Source organism: Sturnus vulgaris, chromosome 12 (genome assembly GCF_052056855.1).
Source record: "Sturnus vulgaris isolate bStuVul1 chromosome 12, bStuVul1.hap1, whole genome shotgun sequence".
NCBI lineage: Eukaryota > Metazoa > Chordata > Aves > Passeriformes > Sturnidae > Sturnus > Sturnus vulgaris.
The window spans coordinates 10,720,484-10,744,806 of record NC_142254.1 but is presented as its reverse complement, the minus strand read 5'-3'; the positions used below and the strand labels follow the sequence as shown (position 1 = coordinate 10,744,806).

The 24,323-nt window shown below is 36.0% G+C and overlaps 1 protein-coding gene and 1 long non-coding RNA gene across 9 annotated transcripts in view; one reads left to right on the top strand and one right to left on the bottom strand.

Moving 5' to 3' along the window:
• Positions 1–11,370, bottom strand: part of CHD9 (chromodomain helicase DNA binding protein 9) — a 71,619-nt gene extending 60,249 nt beyond the window's left edge. For all 5 annotated transcript variants that reach the window (XR_015806253.1, XR_015806252.1, XM_014882903.2 and 2 more), the window contains exon 1: positions 9,934–11,370. Coding sequence is in view for 3 of the 5 variants with exons in the window: in XM_014882903.2 (XP_014738389.2) it covers positions 9,934–11,370 (1,437 nt within the window). In the remaining 2 variants the exon portion in view is untranslated. The remainder of the gene's footprint in view (positions 1–9,933) is intronic.
• The window catches only part of LOC148222366 (uncharacterized), a 30,393-nt gene extending 7,279 nt beyond the window's left edge, over positions 1–23,114 (top strand). The window contains exons 2-3 of one of the 4 annotated variants that reach the window (XR_015806256.1): positions 9,970–10,211; positions 21,061–23,114. This is a non-coding gene — a long non-coding RNA (uncharacterized LOC148222366). Of the gene's footprint in view, positions 1–9,969; positions 14,554–15,456; positions 19,164–21,060 lie in introns of those variants that run through there. The other 3 variants (XR_015806258.1, XR_015806257.1, XR_015806254.1) reach the window with 3 other exon arrangements.
• Positions 23,115–24,323: the final 1,209 nt, after the last annotated feature.

Genomic DNA, 24,323 nt, shown 5'->3' with positions numbered 1-24,323 from the left:
TCCAGTCTGAGTTTGTTATCAGCCCAGATTGAGAAGACATTCCAGGTGTCAAAGGCTGTAAACTGCACAACCTTCCATGGTGTGTTCTTGGTACTCTTCTGCTACTTGGAGGAGTCAGTGAACCTGCTGAAGGGATAAAAGGAAGGGCAAGTGGGCAAGAACTCTTCAGAACCAGCAGGAAACTGCCCACCTTTTGTCTCAGTGCTCACTTCTGCAAATACCTACAGAAAGGGAAGTCAGGCTAGGTCAGAGAAACAACCACACACTGAACAAAGCACAGAGGTAGCTTGTCTTCCACAGCATGCTTTACCAGCCTAATTTTCCAAATTCTGTTCACATTTTATAATACATTGAGTGCAATGGTAAAAACCAATTCAATTAGAAGGTAAGTGAACCAGCTTATTCAAAGTATAAAAGTTATTGGAAAAACATACTGCAATGGATCATTGTCTTGGTCAGTCCTCAGGAAGTGACCCTATAATAATATTGGCTGCCTTTTAATTTTTTTTTTCCTTTTTTTAAAGTATGCATTTTCAGTGCTTGTTTGGAGCGGAACAATGAAGTATTGTTGATAAGATGACAGATGTGAAAAATAGGTATCATTTAACCAAGAGGGAAATACCAATCATGAAAGATGTTTAAATCAAAACAGATTGCATATTCAGAAAGGCTAGCATGTAACATCTCTCTACAATAATTTTATTCCCTAGAAGCAGTTAAGTTTTAAAGTTTACTTAATCTTTGTATATGCTTTTTTTCTTAGTATTCTTAGTACTTAACACTAAAATATATAGGACAGAAATTGGGAAAATTATTTTTAACATCAACAGCTGGGGAGTCACTGATATCAGTTCTGACTGCACAGCATATTTCCATTTAAATCAAAGAGGGGCGTATTTCTTCCACTTCAATTCAAAAATCTTACATATTTTTTGTTTCAGCTTCAGTGAACTACTTTAGCAGCTTTATGTGCCAGAATCTTCAGTTCAAAAGAGTCCTTTAGCATATATGCTAACCTAATGAAACTACTTCTCTTGAATGTAGTTTTCTCAATTAAATATTCATGAAGAAAACCCCTCCCCCTAGTTAAGGAGTAAAACAAGATGCCTAAAGAAAAGGAATTTTTCAAAAAGGGTGATGGTTCAAAAATAAGAAGTCCCAAATCAGAGGATACTACCAGGGAACAACAGTTTGCTTTCAGGCAAATGAAACCCAAAAAGCAAAGAAACCAAACTATTTTTTTCCCCCAAAAGCCTCCTATAAAATTTCTAGAGAAAGAACATAGCATCCAAGAGCTTTAGAGTAGTAAACCATAAAATAACTTTTCTTTGGTATCAAACAGAAAACGTTGCAAAAAAAAAAGTTGCAAGACAGGTTTCAAAAAATTACTGCATTAATGCTACGGTTATGTTTCTAACCTCAACTGACTCTGGCTACTAGCAAAAGTGGCAGGACTAGACCCACTGTAAAGGCCAAGAAATTTTTATCTTTAACAGAGGTGAAGTCAGCAGAAACTGTCACCAACACAGAAGAGAGTGACAGCCTGGCTAGAGACCACAGTGTGCTGCCAAGGGCATCCCCGAGCACGGTCACAAGCAGGAGCCCCTCTGTGCCTCTGTCCCCAACAAGCAACGCTGGGTCACCATTTCTGAAATCTAAAATCACTCAAAGCCTTTACACATTTGCAATTAAACCACATTAAGTCAGAAAGCACACTGGGCTGGCACCAGAAAACACATCTCATGTGGTGTCAGGAGTTGATCAGATTTCAAACACTGCATGATTGCACGTCAATGAATCCTCCAAAGGATGATATAAATAGGAGCTACAATACAGACACATCAAAATAAATTTGCCTAATTTATTTTAAAAATTGTTCTTACTGAATTCAAAGATAGTAAGACACATGTCTGGTTTTGTCACTCAGATGTTCCTTAAATTATTTACCTGCCTACCCCTGTGACAGCTTGGGTTCTCTAACAGCTGGTTTCTGCTTTTAAGAGTTCCAAAGACCAAAATTCCTGCTACAACAAAGTTCACACATCAGGCTGAGCCATACCTAGGCCTCATGGACAACTGCTGCAATGACTTAAAGATAAAAAACAATGCACTCTACTGCATCTTCCTATCCTTCTGAGGAATACAAACAGGGCCTGGAAGCCACAGCATGCTGCAAGTCTCAAAAAGCACAGGAGCTATGCTTTTCTTGTTAGTTTGCTTAAAATACTAGTAAAGAAATCTCTGTATTGTGGTGCTCATTAAAAATTAAGCTACAGTGAAACAATTCCTTTTAAGATTACTTAAGATAATTTTTAAAACCTATCAGTAGAACGATCATTTTGAAACCATGTTTCAAACTCTAAGAAAATACGCAAAAATCTCAGAACCACAATATTTGCAATGACTTCTTTAACACTAAGGCTAACTTTTCTTTTCAAGATATAAACTAAAGCTAAATTCTGAGATCATCAATATCTCTTAGAGGCCTTCCTATCAATCTATGAAACAAATTCTGCTTTGCAATTCAATATGCTGCTCAACAGCATTATGTACACATATATGATTATTGAAATTATTTTCAAACCTGGGCTAACCCCTGAGCAGGCAGTATGTAAAACATGGGAACAATTTCAGGAGATATAAATTAAAATGCTGCCTTCACAGTAACATATCAAGGGAACAAAAAACTCAAGTAAGTACAAATACAAGCCAAATAATCCACACAAAAGAAGACCTGCTGCATTTATGAAAGAAAAATCAATCTCTGCTACAAATTACACAGCTTTCAAAAATGTAAGACTTGTCATCTTTTCTAGCCTAAAGCTACATTCCTAGCTTCATTTATCATGCTTACTGAAATCAGCATTAGAATTCCCGGTCTCATCATCCCAAGAAACCCACTAATTTATATTTATTAGCCTTAAGAGATCCCAAATTCAATCCACTCAATACCTGATGATAAACACTCTTAGAAATCTGTGTAACCAGGAAATCGAGCAATTTTTTTAAACCTGATAATAAACAAAGAAAACAATACCACTCCAGATGCAGGAGGCTGTTTGGGAGACAAAGTGTTGAAAATTATTTTGATCTACCTATATATTTAGAAATAACATAATAGCTAAAAAATTGCAAAACCTGAGTGCACAAAACATACAGACATCTGGACAAAAGCCACATGAATTCCAAATTATCAGATTCTCTGGCTTCAAAACCGCACTACTGGTTAACATCTTTACAAGTTCTGCTGCTCTTTCAGAAATAACACTTCACTCACACTTCATAAAGTGTTGATTTTCTACAAAATGTCTCAAGATAAAATGCTGCTCTGGAAGTTTTACAGGCAATGAATGGTATGTTCAAAGCCACTCAGAAATGCAGAGTCTAGATAACAGTGTTAGCTGAAGCAGGTTAGTGGTTACTGGAGCCAATGGCAGTCCCACAATGAGTCCACTTGCACTCTCTGCATTTAAGGCTGCAGGCCCCTGCAGAATTATTTTGCTGTACTCCAGAATAGAATGCTTCTCACTCGTCCCTCTCTCACAGAATGGCTGAGGTTAGAAGGAACCTCTGGAGATCCTGTAGTTCAACCCCCTAGGACAGGTTGCAAGGGATGGTGTCCAGACAGTTCTTGAGTAGGAGATTGCAGAACTTCTCTGGGCAGGCTGTTGCAGAGCTCTATGTCACCCCCACAGGAAAGCAGTTTTTCCTCATATTTAGATGGAAGCTCCTGGGCACCACTGGAATGAGCCTGGCCCCATGCTCTTGAAACCTTCAGGGATTTGTGCACATTGACAAGCTCCCCTCCACTATGTCTACAGAACATGTGCAACTGAGAGAACTAAGCCAGCAACTTGTGTTCTGGACAAAGGCACTGGACAAAAAAAGTGAAGTTTCTGTGCACCTGAAGGAGTGTCCCCGTTCAGTTCATAGCCCAAACGTTGCATTGACACAAGACAAAGAATAGGAGCTTTCCCCCCATAATTTATTACAATTTAGATATACATGGAACTACAGCTTTAACAGCCTATAGAATGGGTCGCTGTCTTTAGAAGACAATTTAACACTGATTTTGTTTTTCTCTTTTCTCTGTAATTAGGTATCACTTCTTCCAGACACTATAATTGCACAATTATATCAGTACTCTCACATTAATGAATTGCTTTATAGTTTTTCAGTGTTAACAAGACATCTATTTCCAAATAGTTATTTAGATTATTCAACCACGCTTACCCTACATTATCATGCAAAAAATATAAATTTAACTTATTTTTATCAGCTAGTCTCACCTTGCTATTTTACTCCTGTAATTTGACCCAGCCAGAAGCTTTGTTTCTATGCCTGCCATCTGTTAACTACTTTTTACAAAAATGCTTCTCTTTTGGCACATTTCAAAGACAATTATAGTGGTTATTTAATGAGTGTGCAATTATCTCAGGAAAAAAATATATTATTATATTATGACAATCATTAAAACAGCAAGTGCTTGATTTTAAAGAGGAAACATACACAGAGTTGGACAGCCTAATTATTTGACAAGTGATGAAGGTTGAGAGAGACGTTCTCAAGAAAGGTTTAAAGAAATGCATTCATGATAGCAAGAAGGTCCAAACAATTGTGAAAAAAATTAATTCTCCTCAAGAGAAATCACTAACAAACTCACAGAGCTTTTAAAACTGTGAAACAGAAACTCTGGCACATTTTCACTGTACTGAAAAGCCCAGCAACTTTTGTCTTGTTCTTACTACACAGTTTTATTTTGAAAGCCAAAACAGGGGAAATGAGAATGGAGACAATAAAAATTATACTCATCAGTAACTGCGTTACAAGTTTATCTCACAAACATGTACTTTTTTTCCCCAATTTACGCAATTTGCAATTTTAAAAAATAAAATGTATAAAAGGTTTATATAAAACATATATAATATATACAAAAGCAAGTGTTTCATACACATTCAAATATAAATAAAGCTATCAAAACATTGCTCTTTTAATGATGAATACGTTATTGGCAAAAAGCCATAGATTAATAATGAAAACATATTATATACAGCTATAATTTAGAACTTTATTCCAGGAACTGCACTACTTAGGCTCAGAGATGCTGCCCTACTCTTCTCATTAACTCGGCATTTGACACAGTTTTGCCATGGTCAAACCCACCTGTTTGTGGGGGTCTTTCTCAAATCACAGAAATAAAGCAAAAAACCTGCAAAATATTGCACAAAGGTGGTCAGTGGAGGGATTGTTTTCATTACTTCAGCAGAGATGATAAGCTTAGTAGGTGCTGGGAATTCTGCTGCCTCACTGGGGTACAGGATTGAAGTTCCTATGAGGAAGGTCAAAAATGTTCTTGAGGCACAGAAAACTAAATCCAGTGCATACAGCTTGTAGAAATGCTTGAAAATAAACTTCACACAAAGATTTACATTTGTTAATATGACATCACCCATAACATTGACCCTAATTAAAGGAACAATATAAATACAGTGGATATGCTTAATGGGAGGTATATTCAGCATTTAGGAAGAATAATCCATGTTAGGGGTATGGAGGTTTTTTTACATATCAAAATTACAAGGTTTGATTTGTAATTAACCCAAATGCTTACTGGAACAGACATCTAGATTTCCAGTCATAAATCATTAAGGTTGGAAAAGATTCCCAAAATCATCAAGTCCAACTTTTGACTTGATGCAAAGATGTGATATGATGCAAAGCAGGACAGATTTTGAGATGTGTATTTTGTTATGCTCAGTCTCACTGAATATGACACTGCTTCCCAAGCCACATGCATACAGCACTACCATCGTTTTAAAATCTTGTATTATACCAACACTTAGAAGCCATAACCTATAAACTTACGATGCAAAATAGCCAATCTCTTCTACAAAAAAGTTCTCTATAGTATGATCAATTCCTTAATTTAAATTATTCCTTGTTACAGGCTTATTTAAAATGAAACCATACAGAATATAAGAAATACACTTTAATACTATACTATATGTATACAATATAGTATCTATATATACACACACAATTGCTATATCCTTTATTTTGCTCCATCTTCCATTACTGCTTATATATCAAGTAGCTGCCTGGTCGTAGATCTCACAATTAGCCAAGAAAACACATCACTGCTTACTGTGTGTTCTTCTCATAAAACTTTCAGTCCATGATTGTATATATAAGCAAAACAGCAACTAATAGCAAGATAAGAGTTTTACAAGTTGAGTAATCCAAGGGATACACGTCTATAATGAATTTAGAATTGTTATAAAAGTGCCATCTGATACCACAGTCAGACATGAACAGCCTGCCACAATTCAGGACATCTCAGCAGCACATAAATCTGGACTTGGATCTGGTGAGAGTTAATTCCCTCTGTGATGATAAGCTCATATATGAGATTATGGCACTCTGATATATACAGATGTCCTGGGGTACAACACCACCCAAGCAATCATCTATGAGGTTCAGACTTTGCTAAACTTTCAACAAGGGTGAGACAAATTCTTTCAAAAAAAATTAGTGTCATCTGTTTCTATGAAAGAAGTAGTAACACAGCTCACTTGCATGTTTCAAGTCAATTTCTACACAAGTTCATGAATACACTGAATTGTCGAGTTAGATGCCAAATTTTAGTCACAAAAAGGAAAAAAACATAATTACATGATTTAAGAACTTAGACTTCTACCTCATTCTATAGCACTTCATATTATTAATGAAATATTTTTTATCAATATCTTTCTCATTTTCGTTTTATTTTTAATATCAATTCCTCTCCTTTCATGAGTGCAGCCAGAAGACATTAGAACACTTCTTACAAAACAACATACACAGTGAGACAGCTGTAATCTTTTCTAAGGACAGTTTATACTAAAGATTATCTTTCCAAAAGTTTATACTTCACATTATTTTTCCAACAGTTTATATTTCACATTATCTTTTCAACTTCCTTTTTCTTCTGAAGATGTAAAACAATGTTGAAGCCTTTTTTCATCCTTCTGAAAAGCGAATAGATTATTTAGCCTTAGCAAACTCCAACCACTTTTAAGTGGAGTTAAAGGATCAGAAGTCTTGTATTAGTCAAAGCTAAGGCTACAGGAGTCTTCAGCATTTCTCCACTTTATTTTCTGTTCTCAAAACTAACTCTGATGAAAAATGCATGATGTAAAATTAAGGATGCAATTTATTTACAATTCTGATCTAATTACAGCAGAAAGCGTATTAGCACCATAAGACAGTCTTTTTAATTCTCCAGCGTTATTACACCAGATTGTATTAATTTTTAAATTAATTTCCATCAAAAGAATAACCATACAAGTAAAAATGTTATGAGTATGCTTGCTCTCAAATACTGAAACAAGTATTTAATGTTCTTCCTTAATTTAAATAACCTCAGTCTAACTACAGTTAAAGATCTTTGGTTGTCTAATATTGGGTCTGTTCCAATACCAACAGTCCATTAACTATAAAGTTAAATAAAATAAATAAATTAAATAAAGTTATTCTTTCTGAGAAAACATCAACCATTATCAAACTGAGACTTTTGAAAAAAAAAAAAAAAACCCTAAATTCACTAGTAATTGTTTCTTCAATATATACTAAAGCCAGTATGAAACACTGTCTTGTTAAAAAATTAAAAGCTCACCTTAACTACTACATATGAAACTTGTCAAAATCCCTTTCCAGCTGGCTCCTACCTAAAGCCATCCAGTTCCAGAAAGATCAAATTTCCTTCCCCCCTTTACCCTACCTTTTTCCTCCCTGGTTAAACTGCACACATTTGTAAAAAGCTCTAACAGAACCAACTCATCTTGAACTTGAAATTCTAAAAAGAGATCAAAGAATAGAAGTGAGAATTACAACTAAAGCCCCTCTTCGAACTGTAGTCAGTCAAAAGACAGATCTGAAACACTTCAGTAATTGCTATACTTTTCCATTACTATTCATACTACATACTCCACTGATTTAAAGAGGCTTCTACATTGTTTGCTTCTGTCAATCCCCCCGTCTGTACATTCCTCAACAGTTTGACAGCTACCAGTTCACAACTAGTTTCTGAAGCAAACATTAAACATCTGTCTGACCAGATAAACTCAAGGTCAGAATCCAATTTATACAATTTATTGCATACCCCAAAATAATAAAAACCAAACCAAGCAATTTTATAACTATCTGGTTTCTGGCTGTTTCATTTCAAATAGGAAAAACATTAAAATTTTAAATCCTGTGAAGTTGCTTTGTTTTCACACTACAATGAAAACAAAACCAAACTCCTAAACTTTAAAGGCTCTCCACAGATCTCAGAACTTTCCCTCTATTCCTTGTTACAAAGCAAAGTGCTAAAACTGATGTCAGTGAGATTGAAGGAAGTCTGAAAAGGTTCCGACGAATAAAACACAAAAGTAACAGCACCAGAAAGTTTTATGAGACCTGCTTTTCATTGCCTGGCTTATATCCACATGCTCCTCAAAAATGATACTAACCCCTGGGTTTCTCACCACCCCCACTTTTCCTGGAATCCATTTCCTCTTCACCCTTCACTCCAGAATGCTGAGGGAGCCCAAGAGCCTCCACACCCCTGTTCCCTGTTCCTCGTGCTGCTGCCTGGCAGGGAATGGGGCGCTGCACCCACGGCAGCACTGCACACACACACACCAACAGCATCACCCTCACCCTGCCTACAGAAATCTCTGACCAGAGTGCCTGCTTGGGTGCACCCTCTTTTGGTTTTTTAGGCAGGGAAGGGGAAAGAGGAAATGTTTATCAAAACCAACAGATTGCATCGTTCAGTTAATCAAGCTCATCTCAACCGCACTGCTGGATATCCGTGTTCCATTAACATCACACCACAGTTCACAGAAAAAGTTTCACTGGTAGGAATTGACAATTACACGCTCCATAAACAAGCAGAAGTTGTAATGGAGAAGCAATCTACTGAACCAAGACCAAAGATTAAGGGTGTTTAGCCCTTATCTCTACGCTAATGAACTAAAATTAATGGAGGAAAATAAAAATGCTACATTGTCTCCTTCACAGGCCAGTGTCCTACAAACTAAGTAGAAACAAAAGTCAGTATTCAAGGTCCTTGGCTTCCCCATTTTTTTTTCCAGAAAGACAGCATTCTATATTCTCAGGTAGAGAATATTGGTAGCAAGAATACAGAAGTAACAGTTAGTTGTAAAACCTTTTTAAAGCCATCTGTTTTAAATGTATACATATTATGTCAGAGTTGCTTCCATTTTGAAGTGCACAGATTGAAAATTAGGAAACAATTCTTATGTCATCTTGTCCTCATCGTGGAGGACTTGAATACTTGCAGTAGATGTGCACGTTATAATAATATGACTGCTGAGTCTTTTGGTTTAGCCACAAGTAACAAAATCCAACATACACACAGCTTTTTATATGCTTTCTATTATTATTGATCACATCATAAACAAGAATAATAAGCGTGTATTTTTAGGCAATGAGCATGAGCACATAGACACAAAGCAAAGGACAGAGCAACAGTATAACCACTGCAATTCTTGCAGGAAATCAGCCACACAAACCTTACCAAAGGTCTTAAAAACATGTTTCTCTAAGTACCTTTCAAGACAATAAGTCATTACATTGACACCAAAATCATAAACCAGTAAATTTTGTCTGCTGTACTTCAGAAATATAAGCAGCAAAAGAAGCAACACCATTTTATCTGAATAAGATCATGTAGTCTTGCTTTCTGCAGTGATAGGAAAACAACAGGAGAAAGCAATGTCTGCATCAACTGGTTTTTTTCCTCCTAAACTTGACTTCTTCAGGGTCAAATATCAGCTCAGAGACTTCAGTTATCATGCTTTGACTCAAGCACCAGTCATTATTATTCATTTCACCCGATCAACCAAATCAGACAGTTCAAACCCTCACTCCCCAAATCCTACATACCTGTCCTTGTAAGGCTGCACGACTTCTGCCTTGCAGGTGCTGATTGGAAACTGAAGAATGCCAAGGATGGATCTGACTTTGAGACGGGGCCCGGACGAGTTCGGATGGCGGTGTCACTTGCTGTGGGGTTATGTGGTGTTCTAGGTCATGCTCTAGAACATGGCTTGTGCTATCCTGAACAAACGCAGAATCATCAAACTGTGGCAGAAGGTCTTCCTGCAGGAGGTCATCTGGGTCAAGTCCTGTGAATGGTTCACTGTGAGTCTCCACCTGATGAAGTAAGTTGTCATCTAAAGATGTAAAACCGTTGCTTTCAATAGGGTCGGTGAAATGGCTTATCTGAGAAGCAGAACCAGTAGAAGCTGGAAAATTAATATTCACAGGAGAGAGTTTTGAACTACTAAAGTTGCCCTGAGGATGCGCAGAATGCAACATTTGAAAAGTACTTGAATTCAAAGGTGTATTAGGATTCAACATGTGCTCAGTTGTTTCTTGCTTGGTCCCTGTTTGAGATGTAAAGGCATCGCTTCCAGTGAAGTCAGAGATAGAGTGTGTCTGCTGGCTAGTAGAAAGAGCTGTTGTAGGCTGAAGAAGGCTGGTAGGAGAAATGTGATTATTAGAGTAGGAATACGGAGATGAAAATTGTTGACTATTACTGACAGAACATGGAGTAATAGTTGGGGACTGTCCATCAAAATTTCCTTCTTGATTCCCACAAAAATGTATTGAAGCACTTGCAGTTTGAGAAAACTGTTGAACAGACAGAGGCTGCTGTGAAGTCGATGGATTAGAAACTGAAGGTGGGTGGTTAACACTGACTCTGAGGGAAGTAGACACGTTAACTTCCATGAAGTCTTTTGGCTGACTCAGAGCATCCTGCCCCGTGTTGTTTCTGCTCTGCTGTGGCCGGAGCGAGGCACACTGATGCTGTGGTTCATTAGCCTGAAATAAGGCAAAGTCATGGTGTGCTACAAAGCTTTTGTTTTGCTGCATAGACTGAGAATGTCCTTGGTGAAATGGGGACCCATTTTGATTCGAAACAGTTGTGGCAGTTTGATGACCCCACATAGGACTACCATCAGCCACATCTGGAAACATCCCATTGGACTGGTTTTGTGGGTGAACTGGTGAACAATTGAATTGAGAGTGTGGTGATAAGACATTGTCAGCAGAGCTATTAAAAGACTGATTTACTGAGTGAAGCTTCAGTGAATCATACTGATTCAGCTGATCAAACTCACTCATCTTTTGTTGATTTTGAGCATCTTGCACATGGTTCAGTGAGTCTATGTGCAAAGGTTCAAATTCTGCACCCAAATTCAATTCATCAACAAGTGAAACAGGTCCAGGTTGAACAAAGGCATCATCTGACAAACCTTCTAAGGTCTCACTAAAAAGATTGGCATCATCAAAAAAATCCATCATAGGATCAGTCATCTTGAGAGGTCTGTTCTGCTTTTGCTCTCAACTCCAAATGGAGTCAATTTTGTCTCTCTGCAGTGAACAGAAACAAATGACATCCAGTGGTCACCACCTTATCCAAGGCATGCCAACAGCCATTAGTGCTTCTGATGAAACATTCGTCTTCAGGTGTTAAAGCATCCTGAGGGAGAGAAGTGAGGGGGGAAAAAAAAGGGAAAAATTTAATATAATGACTCTCCTCATCCTTTCTTCCCCTTCCCAATACTTTTATGGGTATTTGATACTTTGTTCATAACTTTAGCTAGACCACAAATCAAGCAAGTTGGTTTTGCTTATACTCTATGCCCTGTGCAGAGTTTGATATTTTTGTCCCTTATAAAAGTATGTTTTAAATGTAATGGTTTCATTTGTTTTATTCACTCAAAGCACAGTTTGAGAGTCTCCTTGGTTATATTCATTAAAACTATCAAATTGCACCAGAATTAGGTTTTAGTGCTCCAAGATTAGAATTTGTTTATAGCAAAGAAACCATATACTACATAAGATGTAAGTTCCTGAGAACTTTATTTTATCAAACTTAAGACATAACAGACTCTTCTTAGAAGGAAAGACAAGAGAACGAATACAATGATACAAAGAAAACACAAAAAGAACAAGCTTTGGTTCAAAGGAGTTTGCATACCTAGTTTTGAAACATTTGCAACTATTTATTCATAGTATCCCTGAGTGATCACCAATTAATTGATTTACAGTGAGGGATTTAAGGAGAGTTGAAAAGCATGGTTAATTTAACTTTAGCCTAAAAACTCCCACATTTATAGTGTAATCAAACAGAAGAGGAAATGACTGAAAATGTGTGTCTGTGATAATATACCTCCCCACATAACTGGTAACCCTCTAGAATGGGGAAGCAATCACTTTAAATTAGCACCTTCGTGGAATAATAATTCCTTTATCCTGTCAATACATGTCTAATTAAAAAAAAAGGAAAATAAATAGCAGTAACTTTTAATTCCTGACCCTCCTATTAAAGCTCACCTTCAATTGCCATTCTTCATTAGTGAATTTTCCTAAGAATAAAATGAGTATAGGATCCTTCCAGAAATGAACATCCTATAAATCTGAAATATTCTCTGATGGAAAAGGTTCATGCTAAACCTACTAAGCCCCAAGTACTTAGAAAGCTGATGAAAACCCATTCTGCATATACTCCTACGCCACTGAGGGTGGTGTGACCATAGTCAGAATAAAGCCAGACTTAAATTCACAAACCTCCTTTGAGTATATGAGACTTCTGGTGTGTACAGAGAAAGGACAGATGGATCCTGTATCATCCTGAGAGATGCAGATCAGGTATGGATTGGTGTGAGTTTCAGTGAGAACAAGATGACAAAAAGAAGTGACAGAAGCTTAGGGAGATGACAGCTTAGCACAGCAAAGGAGCTGTGGATCCCAGATTGCACATATGCAAGTTATTGCTTAAAGTTGGGATCTCCTAAAGGCCCAAGATAAAGAAAGCATTAATATAAATTAGGCCTCATTATCTTCTTACACTGATTAAGTTGCCTACTTATCATTAAAAGCAACATAATGATGACTTTCCCAGAATGGAACACCTTCCAATAGATGAAACAGCAGGATCCAGGTAGAAGGTCTGGCATGGGTTATAACATTGCTACTATAATGATATCTCATCCTAGTTTATCTCAACACAAAAGATAAGTCTGGAGAGAGCTATTTTAGCTCAGAAGAAAACCAATTCAGATTAAGTACAAGGGAAAAAAAGATCACAGACACAGAATAAATGTAATTCAAGAAACCCCACCTGAAGAAAGGCAGGATGGAAATTATGGTAGCCATGGTTAAAATGCTGTGTTCCAGGCTACTGATAAAAATCTCAAATTTGAAGCCTGTATCAGTAAGCTTACATACTGAGTCTGATCAATTTTTGCTAACTGGAAAAAAAAAAAGGGAAAAAAAAATATCTCTTCCACCTTTAGCAATATAGATATCAACGATGTACAATCATTAACTAGTATACATGCTCTTAACTATAGAAGCCTAGAACTACTCAACAGGACTAAAAGAGCCTTGTATTAAAAGCCACATAGACCAGACAATCTCTTCATGTTTTACTGACTGTGTCCCTTTACAGTAAGGAAATGGAGAAAAGCTTGCAGAACAGCTGGAATTACTGCAGTACACTCGGAGCTGGTCTCACAGAAATTTACTTCTTGGCTCAAAAAACAAGAAACATTTGCCATCTTTGTTTTTCCTGCTTCCTTTCAGCATAAGGAAAAATGAACAAATAATATGAACTCTCCTTTTAAAAAGCAAAGGTTTTGTAACAGAAATCTTAGCAGGTATAAATAGGAAATATAACCTGAAGATGTCAGCTTTGCTTCAAGGACCCAAGCAAGTTTGATAGCACAGATGAATTTCCAAACTGAGAAATCTGAAGGCTAGATACACGAGAAACCTCTCCCAGCTAATTAGACCAACATAAATTTATTATGAAGAAAGCTTCTATGTAAAGTGGAGATTGTGAAGTGACAAAAAAAATCCCAAAATAACCCCACCAACCAACCAACCACCCAAACCTCTTTTGGAAAGAATACTACTATAGATAGCCTGAACACAAGCCTGTTGCAAAGAGAATTTGGATTTTGACCAGGGAAGTACTTTTACCCACAGTCTTCATGGAAACTTCATGTCTGTCTTATGCCAGAGCAAAAGGAAAACAAGATCTATCTCACAGAATACATCAAAAAACTGAACTCATACAAAAAAGTAAGGGAACAGATATCAAATTTCACTCTGAAAAAATAAGCAGGGATAGCAGTAAAAGGAATATGATAAAAAATCCTGATATATTTTATTTCATTCTATATTTATTTCATGGCATCTTGACTACTTTTGTTGAAGCAACAACAGAAAACAAGCTACTCTAGTTATAAGCAAGTAAATCAGGCGGAGCTTAAGCAAATGACCATGATATCTACACTTTCAAACTTTGATATACGAGGTAGCACTGCTTCACATGACTGATGTGTGACAGCACCAAAGATAAGAGAAATCAGTGACTTTGGTGGCCATTTTTCTCAAAAGAAGTTGAAACCATGGCTATTCAGAAAAGCAACAGAAGCCATCTCAGAGGGAAGCTAGGGACAAGTTAGCAACCACAAGGAATTAAAACAAGTCATAAAAGCATGACATAACAGAAATCCAGACTATGGGAAAAGGACCCAAAGTCATAGCTAGGGAAGAGTTTTACATTATATGCTTGCAAAGGGTTTAGTTTTGGGGATTCTTTAGGGAAGCAATACCAACAGGCATAACAAACAAGAAGTCTGCTAGAGACTGAAAAAATCACTGTAATTGATTGCTAAATTCTATGTAACATGCAACAACATGACAGCTTTGTGGCTTGCTGTAATTTGCCCATCTATTAGCAGATGGAATACTGTGTCAAAAGAGGTGTATGGTAAAACCCAGACACTCAGAAAACTGATCACTTCTGCACAGTATTTAGAAATTAAATATTCCCTTCCCAATATTAAAAGACAATTACACTATCATTACTTGTCAGATTTTAACTAAAGCTTTTGTCAACTTCAAAAAGCTGAGTTAATTAAATAACACAAGTTACTTCCTGCTGATGCACCAATATAAATGATATTCTATCACAGATTTAAAGATTAATGTACATGTTAAATTTAAAAGGCACAGAGGGACATCATTTCCTCAAAATCTCAGTACTATAGAAGACTAAAAAGGAACATTTAGTAGATATAAACTCTTTTATTCCCTAACAGAAAGGACTTTTTGTACTAGAGTACATGGTATCTGTAGTTAAATATGGATTGAAAAGATGCATTTTCTTATTGTTATCACTAAAATTGGGACAAAATTTGGTTGGGTAGCCCAGATAAAAACCCATACATCCAACTGTATATATACACATATGCATTATTTTAAATTAAAATTACTTTTCATTGGTATGCATTTCTACTTATTTTTGAGTAATGGGCCATCTCATTAGTAAAATCCTACCCTCAATATACTGGTTTTGTTTAGAATTCTTTTTTTTTTGCTACGGAGTTCACAGATGTGCTAAATACTCAAAAGATCACCCAAGTCCATTGAATTTTAATTTGAAGATTATGAAGATTTGAAATATATGAGCTTGAACTAAATTCTCAGAAGTGAGTTCCAGTCCATGGCTATAGTTCCAGCTGCAAGGAAGAGCAAAGACCTGGAGACACTGGCCTGTGTGTGCTCATCAGGCTAATCACAGCACTCTGTTACCATACCTACACTGATCCTGCTTGCACCAAGCACCCCATGGAACTGTTTCCCTTCCTCTACTTCCCAGACATGCACAAACTCCCTTCCTCCACCTGTCCTCCTTTCCTGCAGGTAGCCTCTGGGAAATGAATGTAACACATGTAAATAAGAAAAAGGACATCAGTAGCTGTCTCTTTGTTAAGGTTGTTTCTTGGAATTTCAAGTCAGCCAACAATACAAATGACATTTTACTTGGGAAGAAAATCCATCTTCCAATGCAACTGAAGGCAAATTTCTACCATTCTCAACCATGTCTACCTTCACTGGGACAACTTCCTTAATGAGAACAGCTTTGCTTAAGCTGAATAGAGCAAAACCAGCCCAAAGAGAAAGTAAATCACAGAACTTTGTATAAAACAATATGGTATCAACAAGCCCCACAGCAATGCTTAGGCTACTTACTACACTTCATTAAGAGATCCACGTTATCATTAATTTTTAACTCGAGGTAAATTTATGAAGCCTCAAAATGACATTTCAGCAAGCTGTACTTAATATATGGAGAGAAGACATAATAACAAATACTGTAATGTATGAAGTAAACATAGCTTAAACTTATCTGTTTTCTTCAGAGACCTACAAAAATTAAAAATAGCAGTAGCTTTTTGAAAAAAATCGTATTTTCTAGAGTCTTTTGTGGTTGGTTTTTTCCCTCTGTTGTTTTGAAGTGCAGGTGTGTGTAATACCACAGAGTTTCTTCAGACTAAGTAAGGTTTATGTTATTGAGAAGAAGTGTTGTTGTTTGCTTTGATTGCACAAAATTCAGACCCTTTGCTTTGGTTGCATTCCAAATTAGAATCCTTTTCTTTCCAAAACTCCAAAAGATATATGGCAAGATGCACAGTTAAAGCCCATAGAACTGATATATTTTCTGATATATATGTATCAGAAAATTACTCTCAAATCACAGACCAATTTACAAATTCTTTACCTATATACCACTGTTCCTCTGTCTGTAATATTAAGAGTTAGTGATTTAATTAGAGCATTAATATTTAGATATATGAATTTCAAAGTTTAGTTGTTAGCTTGGGTCAAAATTAAGAGCTAGCACAAGCAACTAATGAACTCTATACTGTAAAAGTTCCTGATAAACCTTTAAGACAAAAATAAGTTGCTGAAATATTCTAAATTAAAAATATATCACAAGATAATTAAGAAAATGGCCCAACACAAAATAAAAAATATTCTTACCCATGAATATAGAACACATCTCTTTAATGGTGAATTAAGAAGCTCAGAGATGTGTTTTAAATCCAGATGGATACTTCATCATCAGAGACCTGAAAATGAACCATGTGAAACAAGTCAAACAATAACCAACTTGAGGAGGGTACATTCAAATGTAATACCTGAAACTCAAAAACTCTAGACTAGATACCATAAAACCAAGTACAACAGAATTAATACACAACCACTAGTAGTTATGATTTTGTGTCTGGTAAATAGGAACATAGTCATTTTGCAGGACTAGTAAAAATAACCCAAGTCTACAAACCCCTTGGGATGAAGGGTAATTTGTGCCATAATAACAAAAGGCTTAGGCTAACTTTAAGACAGGATTTAAGTACTCAAAACCAAAAACAGCAAAAAGAAAAGTTTTGAGGTTAGGTTTTAAACCTGTCAGACTGAGAAGCCCTGCACAGGTCTTTTAACAGCAGTGAGCTGTTCCACATTGACAGGGGACTTCAATGGCAACTGCCACTGCCTTTTGGGGACAAATACCTGCATTACAGTTTTATCCTGTTCTTGCCTTGGCAGTAGGTAGAGGAGCTCAATTTCAAGAGGTTCTCTTTTAATCTGAAAGAGGCTTCAAAACATTACAAAGCCTAGAGGAAAATGTGCATGAGGGGGTTCTAGGGCCACTGTGTAAAAGCCTCCAAGCACACAAAACTACCTCTAACACTGAAAGACAAAGTTTGTATATGAACTGATATATTCTACACCAGTGTGTTTTTCCATTTCAAAATTATGATTATTATGTCCAAGGCACCAAACATCCTCCAATTCCAATACAAAGATTCCTCTCTTCCCAAATACAGTTTTGTGATGCCAAACTCTTAAACACTTTGCAGAACTATTAATACAAATCAAACTTTAAGCTTTGGTAGAAGATAACATAGCATATATTACTGCATTGAGAAGCAGATTTTAACACAATTATTTCCTCTCCCTACATCTTTGAAACAATGCTGTAACATATGTGGAAAATATAAATTGGTTATAGCAGCTACCAAATCCTGCAATGCTCTAGGAAAAAAAAATTACCTGGTTCTAATTTGGTACATAAATTGCTACATTTATCCTACTTCTATTTTTCAGAAACTTCCCAAGATTTTTCCCAAGGTTGCTAAACTTAATGTCTCTGCTCTGCAATAATAGGGGCACTTATTGCAGAGAGCTGTTTTTCTAAAATTCATATGAGATAACCATGTACCCAACACATACCTAAAGTTGCTAAAATACCTTTATCTTACCATTTATGTGAACTGATACTAATTTTGTATCAAAACAGAGAAAAAATTTGCTCTAGATGCTCCTTTTTTCTGTACTGGAAATCCCATCATACAAATGGAGCTTCTGTCATGCACAAGTCCTCTTCACATCCAGAAATTAGAAAGGAGTTTGAGGTTTTTTTTGGTTCTCAATCTTTGCTTATTTAAAAGTTCTTTGTTGGCTAAATAAAGTTAAAGTATAATGATTTTATAATATATACACTAACTGAATAGAGGCATTCAAAAATTTATTATTTGAAAAAATAAAAACTGAAAACTTGAAATCACATAATTACTATTTGATTCTATTTAATTAATGAATTAAATAATTCTACCTATAAGAGTTCAACAGTAAAAAAGAAAACTAATTCACCTGTAACTACCATATAAGACAAATGCTAATTTGTGTTCTTGGCTATCTAAAAGGATACAGCTGTATCCTTTCTCAACTAGATTGTTCTTGAATCCTCAAAGTAAAGAGAAAAAAGATGTTTCTTACTCTTTAGAACAGTGTCCACTTGCTTGAACAGCTTCCAATATGGAGACAATTTTGGAATACTTAAAAGTTTGAAAAATCCTACATTGAAAAGAAGAAAAAAAAAAATGTAACTAGATACACATTCACTAGGTCTACAATACGTTATTCTAAATGTGAAATACAAAAAAAAATACTTCTGACAGCAGAAGATTCACTAATGATTATATGAAGTGCCAAAGAGAAATCCACACAAAAAGATCATAAAGCTTTTGTAAGCTCCAAAATGGATCTATCTCCACAGGTTCTCATAAGCTATATTGCATGTGAACTTTTAAATACATATATATATGTATCTATTAAGTGTGATACATTAAAAAATTATTCTGTAACGATCCTTTCTTTGGGAGAAAGTCTTAATGTTTGCTTTTAAAACTTGAATTGGTAAAATTAACTGATATACAATAAAAGTTACATTTTATAAAATAGAACCAGAACTACATTTGTTTTAAGCATGCCTAGATCCATACTCAACTATCTTAGAAAGTTTAAATCTTTCACTGTCCAACTAATAGAGTTTCTTCATAAGATACTGAAAATATACATTCCCCCAAGTGCACACAATTTCCTTGGTGAAATTATTGATGAATTTCTAAAGCATTACTCTTACTAAAACAAAAAAACCCCAAAACCATGAACAACAGTGTTTTGGCTATTTCTCTAAATATCTGCAGGAGGTGCCAGAGGATGGACCAGGCTCTGCTCCTGGTGCCCAGCAATGGGACAAGAGGAAGGGCAGGAATGATGCCCAGGAAGTTCCACCTGGACATGAGCAGGGACTGCTTTGCTGTGCAGTGCCCGAGCTCTGAACAGACTGGCCAGAGGCTGGGGAGCCTCCCTGGCTGGGACATTGCAGAGCTGTCTGGACACAGCCCTGTCCCTGTGCTCTGGGGAATTCTGCTGGAGCAGGGAGGTTGAACCAGGTGATCCCACTGTGGTCCTTTCCAACCTGACCCACTCTGTGAGTCTGTGATTCTTATTATGGACTAAACCAGAGATTTTTATATGCATTTTCTAACAGGAAACTAATGATTCATTTCAATTAGTTGAGAATAGCTACTCAAATTTCTATTTTTTAAAACATCACGTAAATTTTAATTAAACAGTTTCATTTTGTGTGCTTTTATCTCTTTAGTCTTGGCAAATACCTTAGAAAATTTAACAGCACCAGTTGAAGACATTATTTTCAACTAACTTCTTCACCTTTCTGCCAAAGGTTATTGCCCTCAAAGCACACCTGCAGAATAGAACATGTAGGTGTGCCTCTGCTGCTTCAGCATACAGCCTCCCAATTTAGTTTTAACCCTTCCTCTTGTTTGTTTACCAAACCCATTAGACTTTGCATTAAGATGGCAGAAGTGTATATACACCTTCTATTTTGTCATTTATATCTTGTGGACGTTAATTGCAATAAAGGGACAATAATAATACAGAGAATAACAACATGTTCATCTGCTGCTATTGATAGAAATCTAGATGATACCAAGAGTTTGGAATACCTTATTTCAAAAAACACAGTTTACCCCCAAGTCAGTTTATCTTAGTGAAAGTAGTTGTTAAGAATGTAATGTGTTTGGCCACCAGACTACTGAAGGAATCCATATTAGCAACCACTACTGCTCTTAAAGTATTGCAATTTTGTTTCTTTAAAGTCTACCTGTGGAGATTTTCATAAACGTCAGGACTTCAGTGAATTCCTTCTATTTCTAATACAGATAACAAAAACTTGCCATGTTTTGTTCTTCGGGTTTGAATACCACTACACTCAAAATTTTTCTCTTTTTAGTGTATCTGTACAGAACAAATCTCTTTGTTGCAAGTTCTGTTGTCAAAACACAGTAACGTACTCAGTGTAATATATTTATAGCTTGCAGTTTTGATCACTAGAGTTACACAAACTTTCTTGTAAGTTTAAAAAGACAGTCCTCTGGTGCTGCTGAGATTTCACATGTAAACATTACAGGCTATTGTTTTGTCATCGATTTTAGCATTACACCTTGAATTAGACCTACAAAAAATATGTTTCTGAATTCTTGTGTTTTTCCTCAGGAACATTTAGGCCATTTTAAGATTTAGAGAAACATTTGCATTAAAAATCAGAAAAAAAACCTTCTTACTTTCACATGTGGCCTAAACCAAGATTTCATTACAAAACATCAGAGACAGAAGCCTTCATAGCACAGCCCTCTTTCAAATCACAATCTGATAATACAGTATCTTCCAATAATTCTCATGTTCTACCATGATAAGCATCTTTGTGAACTAGTGCAAGTTTATAACCTGGAAGTACCAACTAGAACAATGCAAAGAGTTGTGCCTGTTTTACAGATGCCTATGGATCCTGACTGATGAGTACAGACAACTGTGAAGGCTTGACATTGACAGAAGTCTGCATTGGGAAAAAAAATGCACAATTTCAAGTCTTGGCACTGCCAGATTAGGATATAGCAGTATTTTACTGAACAAAACAGGTTCAGACATCCCCCTCCACACTACATTTACTGGCATAAGGAGTTTCATCTGTATCACAGGTCTGCCCCTTTCAGAGGGAGACTGCATACAAGTTTTCTATTGTTTTGTTTTTAGGGTTTTTAAGTATTTCTAATGAGATGTGATATGAAAGTTTCTTAAAAGAGTTCCTCCCAGGCACATGTTAAGCAATACACTCCGAGTTCACAATTTGTTCAGTACACTGTTCTTAAATTAGGAAATCAATTAAAACTAGTAACTCAAGTGAAATATCATTTCTCATCTTGTCTCATTGTTTCCAGCATAGTCAGGACATGTTCCTGAATTAATCTGCATCAACAGATAGACTCCAGACAACTTTTACTGTAACATCAATACTCTGTCACAAGAGTCTGACAGTCAGAAAAAACTTCCCCTCTTAACTGGGACAATACTCATCTCTTTATCAAGAGTATTGATGAATTAATTCTTACAAACTTACCTAAAAACCTGCTTCTGAAGCTAAATTTAGGTTTAGCTTCTGAAAAACAGCAAAAAAAAAAAAAAAAAAAACGTAGAAGAACTACATGCTGAAACAAGCAACATTGTATTACAAGGACTCAAGCCCATTGTCTTACCTAACACTGTCATGTAGGTGGAAGCCATAAGTACAGTAACTTTACTACAGGGTAATTGAAAACACAAATATATTGTATTGAATTCTTGGATTTCTGATAACATATGGAATATCTGTTGGGCAGACTTTCATGGCATTTCACAAATGAAGTTTTTCTGAAGCTAAGAAGTTTCTTCACTAGGGTGTTATGTATCAAATGTAATAAAACCATTTCTCTTCAAAAGCCATTTACAGAACAGATTTTGGAGGAATTCCTGAATTTTAGTGACCAACATAAAAGAGCAAACAAACCTTTTAATACTGCTCACACGGTACAAGGAAAAGTGCCCAAGAAAACACTGCAGATGGAAACAATGTGGTAACCAGTTACATTTTGTAATATGACTAAGATAAAGAACAAAGTCAAAATTACTATTTGTCTCCAGAGAAAGGATGGGAACATTTTTCCATCTTCCTGCAAATTCTAACTGTTGATTTAAGATTAAAACAGAAATATGTCACTTACAAAGAGAAAGATGCATGTACACTGCCAGCCTAGACATTAATATTTGGCAGTGCCTGGATAATCTGTATGAATGAAGTTGAACATTTCAACACATCTGCTCACTGACAGATGCCATATCTTACCAATGAATTTCTGCTGAATTCTGACTTTTAAAAAAAATGCTTCCTACCTTGTAACATTTTTCTTGCAGCTTAGAAAGTGAATGTAATGTAAAGTCAGCAGTGAAAGTAGAACTTGAATCCTAGGTGCTTCCAAAAGTAGCCTTGATCACTAAAGCTCACTCTAAGAGGTGGCAGAGTATACTGCTGAATTTTATTACATACACATTTTGAAAGTACTCCTTCATGTTTCTGAAGTCAAGATAAATCTTCATTACCCACACTGTTAAAAAATATTTAGAATTGGTCTTGTGCAAGTTTTCAACACTGCAGTTACTTAAAAATATAGTCATTGTAACCATGTTATACTTTTTTCTTGTAACACTTGTAGAAAAAAATACTGCTTAAAAACGATCTCTCCATTCTGTATTACTGTTATATAAATAACAAAGTTGTGTGTTCAGCTAACTCTCACACTTATGAACTGGTTAGATTAAATATGGGAATCTTGCTGCTCCTTCAGTCAAAGCAAAAGTTGCAAATACTTTTCAGTTGCTGTTTCATCAGCAAAATAATCACTTCTTAGCATGACAATTTATTTTGCTGAAGGAGAAAGAGAATACTTCAACAATATAATAATGTTAACTATCAATTCTTGAAGGTCTGACTAAATAAACAGCTGGTTTCTCCATCACCCATTCCCATATACTCACTCGATTACCCCACATTCCTGAGGCCCCACTTCTGACTACAGGAAGAGCACTGGGAAACAGAATGAGAGCCCAAGTAAGTGTGAGATTTCAAAGTCTTCATTAAGTTCACAGCTCCATAGTTTGATAGAGCCAAGACCATTAAAAGGACAACTCTAGATAGGCTGGTGAAAGAACAAAGTATTGACAAAATTAGGCTTAGGAAAGAATCTGGGTGTGATGGGCTACCAGACTTCAGTTAAATACAGAAATGTTTCACCTGGATGATTTATAAACACAAGTACCAAGCATTAGTGAGAATTCAGTTCATATATAATGGTGGAAAGAAAGAATACTGCTATCCAGTGATGAATAGGATATGCCATTTGACTCCATCCTAAATTGCTAAATGAAAATTATCATGGAAATATGATGATGCAGGTACTTGGGCACTTCTTTCTACAAGACTGATACAAAAGAAAAAATGCACTGTAAGGAATCTGAACCCATAAAATATGTAATTATCCAGCTTACCTGTACTTTTGAAGTGTCTGAAGGATACATATAAATATAGGGAATATTTTTATTGTAAGATACAAAAAAAAACCCCAAAAAACCCCAACACCTTAAAACTAACCCTATAAACCAAGTGAGAACAAATGTGCATCTACTTACTTCATAAGTTTCAAAAAAAGGCAATTTTAAAGCAGCGTGTCAATCTTTTGAGTTTAATCTGCCTGCATCATTAACTTATCTCACCCATAAAAGGAAACAAATGAAAATTGTCTGGTTTGGGGTCTCTGTAGTCTCTCAGTAGTGGTTCATGTCATACATCTTTTAGATAACACCACTAAGAATACTTTTTAAAAACCATGCTCTGCTTTCATCAACATTTTTGCGTAACTGAATTCTTGGACTAATCTTCAGGAGCATTTAGCACGAGCAGCTCATGTGAAATGAGAAGGTGCTGAGACTCCTCAAAATACTTGGAAGAAGTCTAAAACTTTGAATCTCACTTCTTTTTACAGTAAAAATGATAGCCTTACTCTGAGTGGCATGAATTAGTATAGCTTCACCATGAAAATCAGCATCAAGTTGTATAAATAGAACAATTTGGTTAAATACAAATAAGCAAGTTAGCACAAAGTAAACCACCACAGATGCACTGTAACTACTTAGGTGCCTGCCCTTACCACCTTATAAATGCAAAGTAA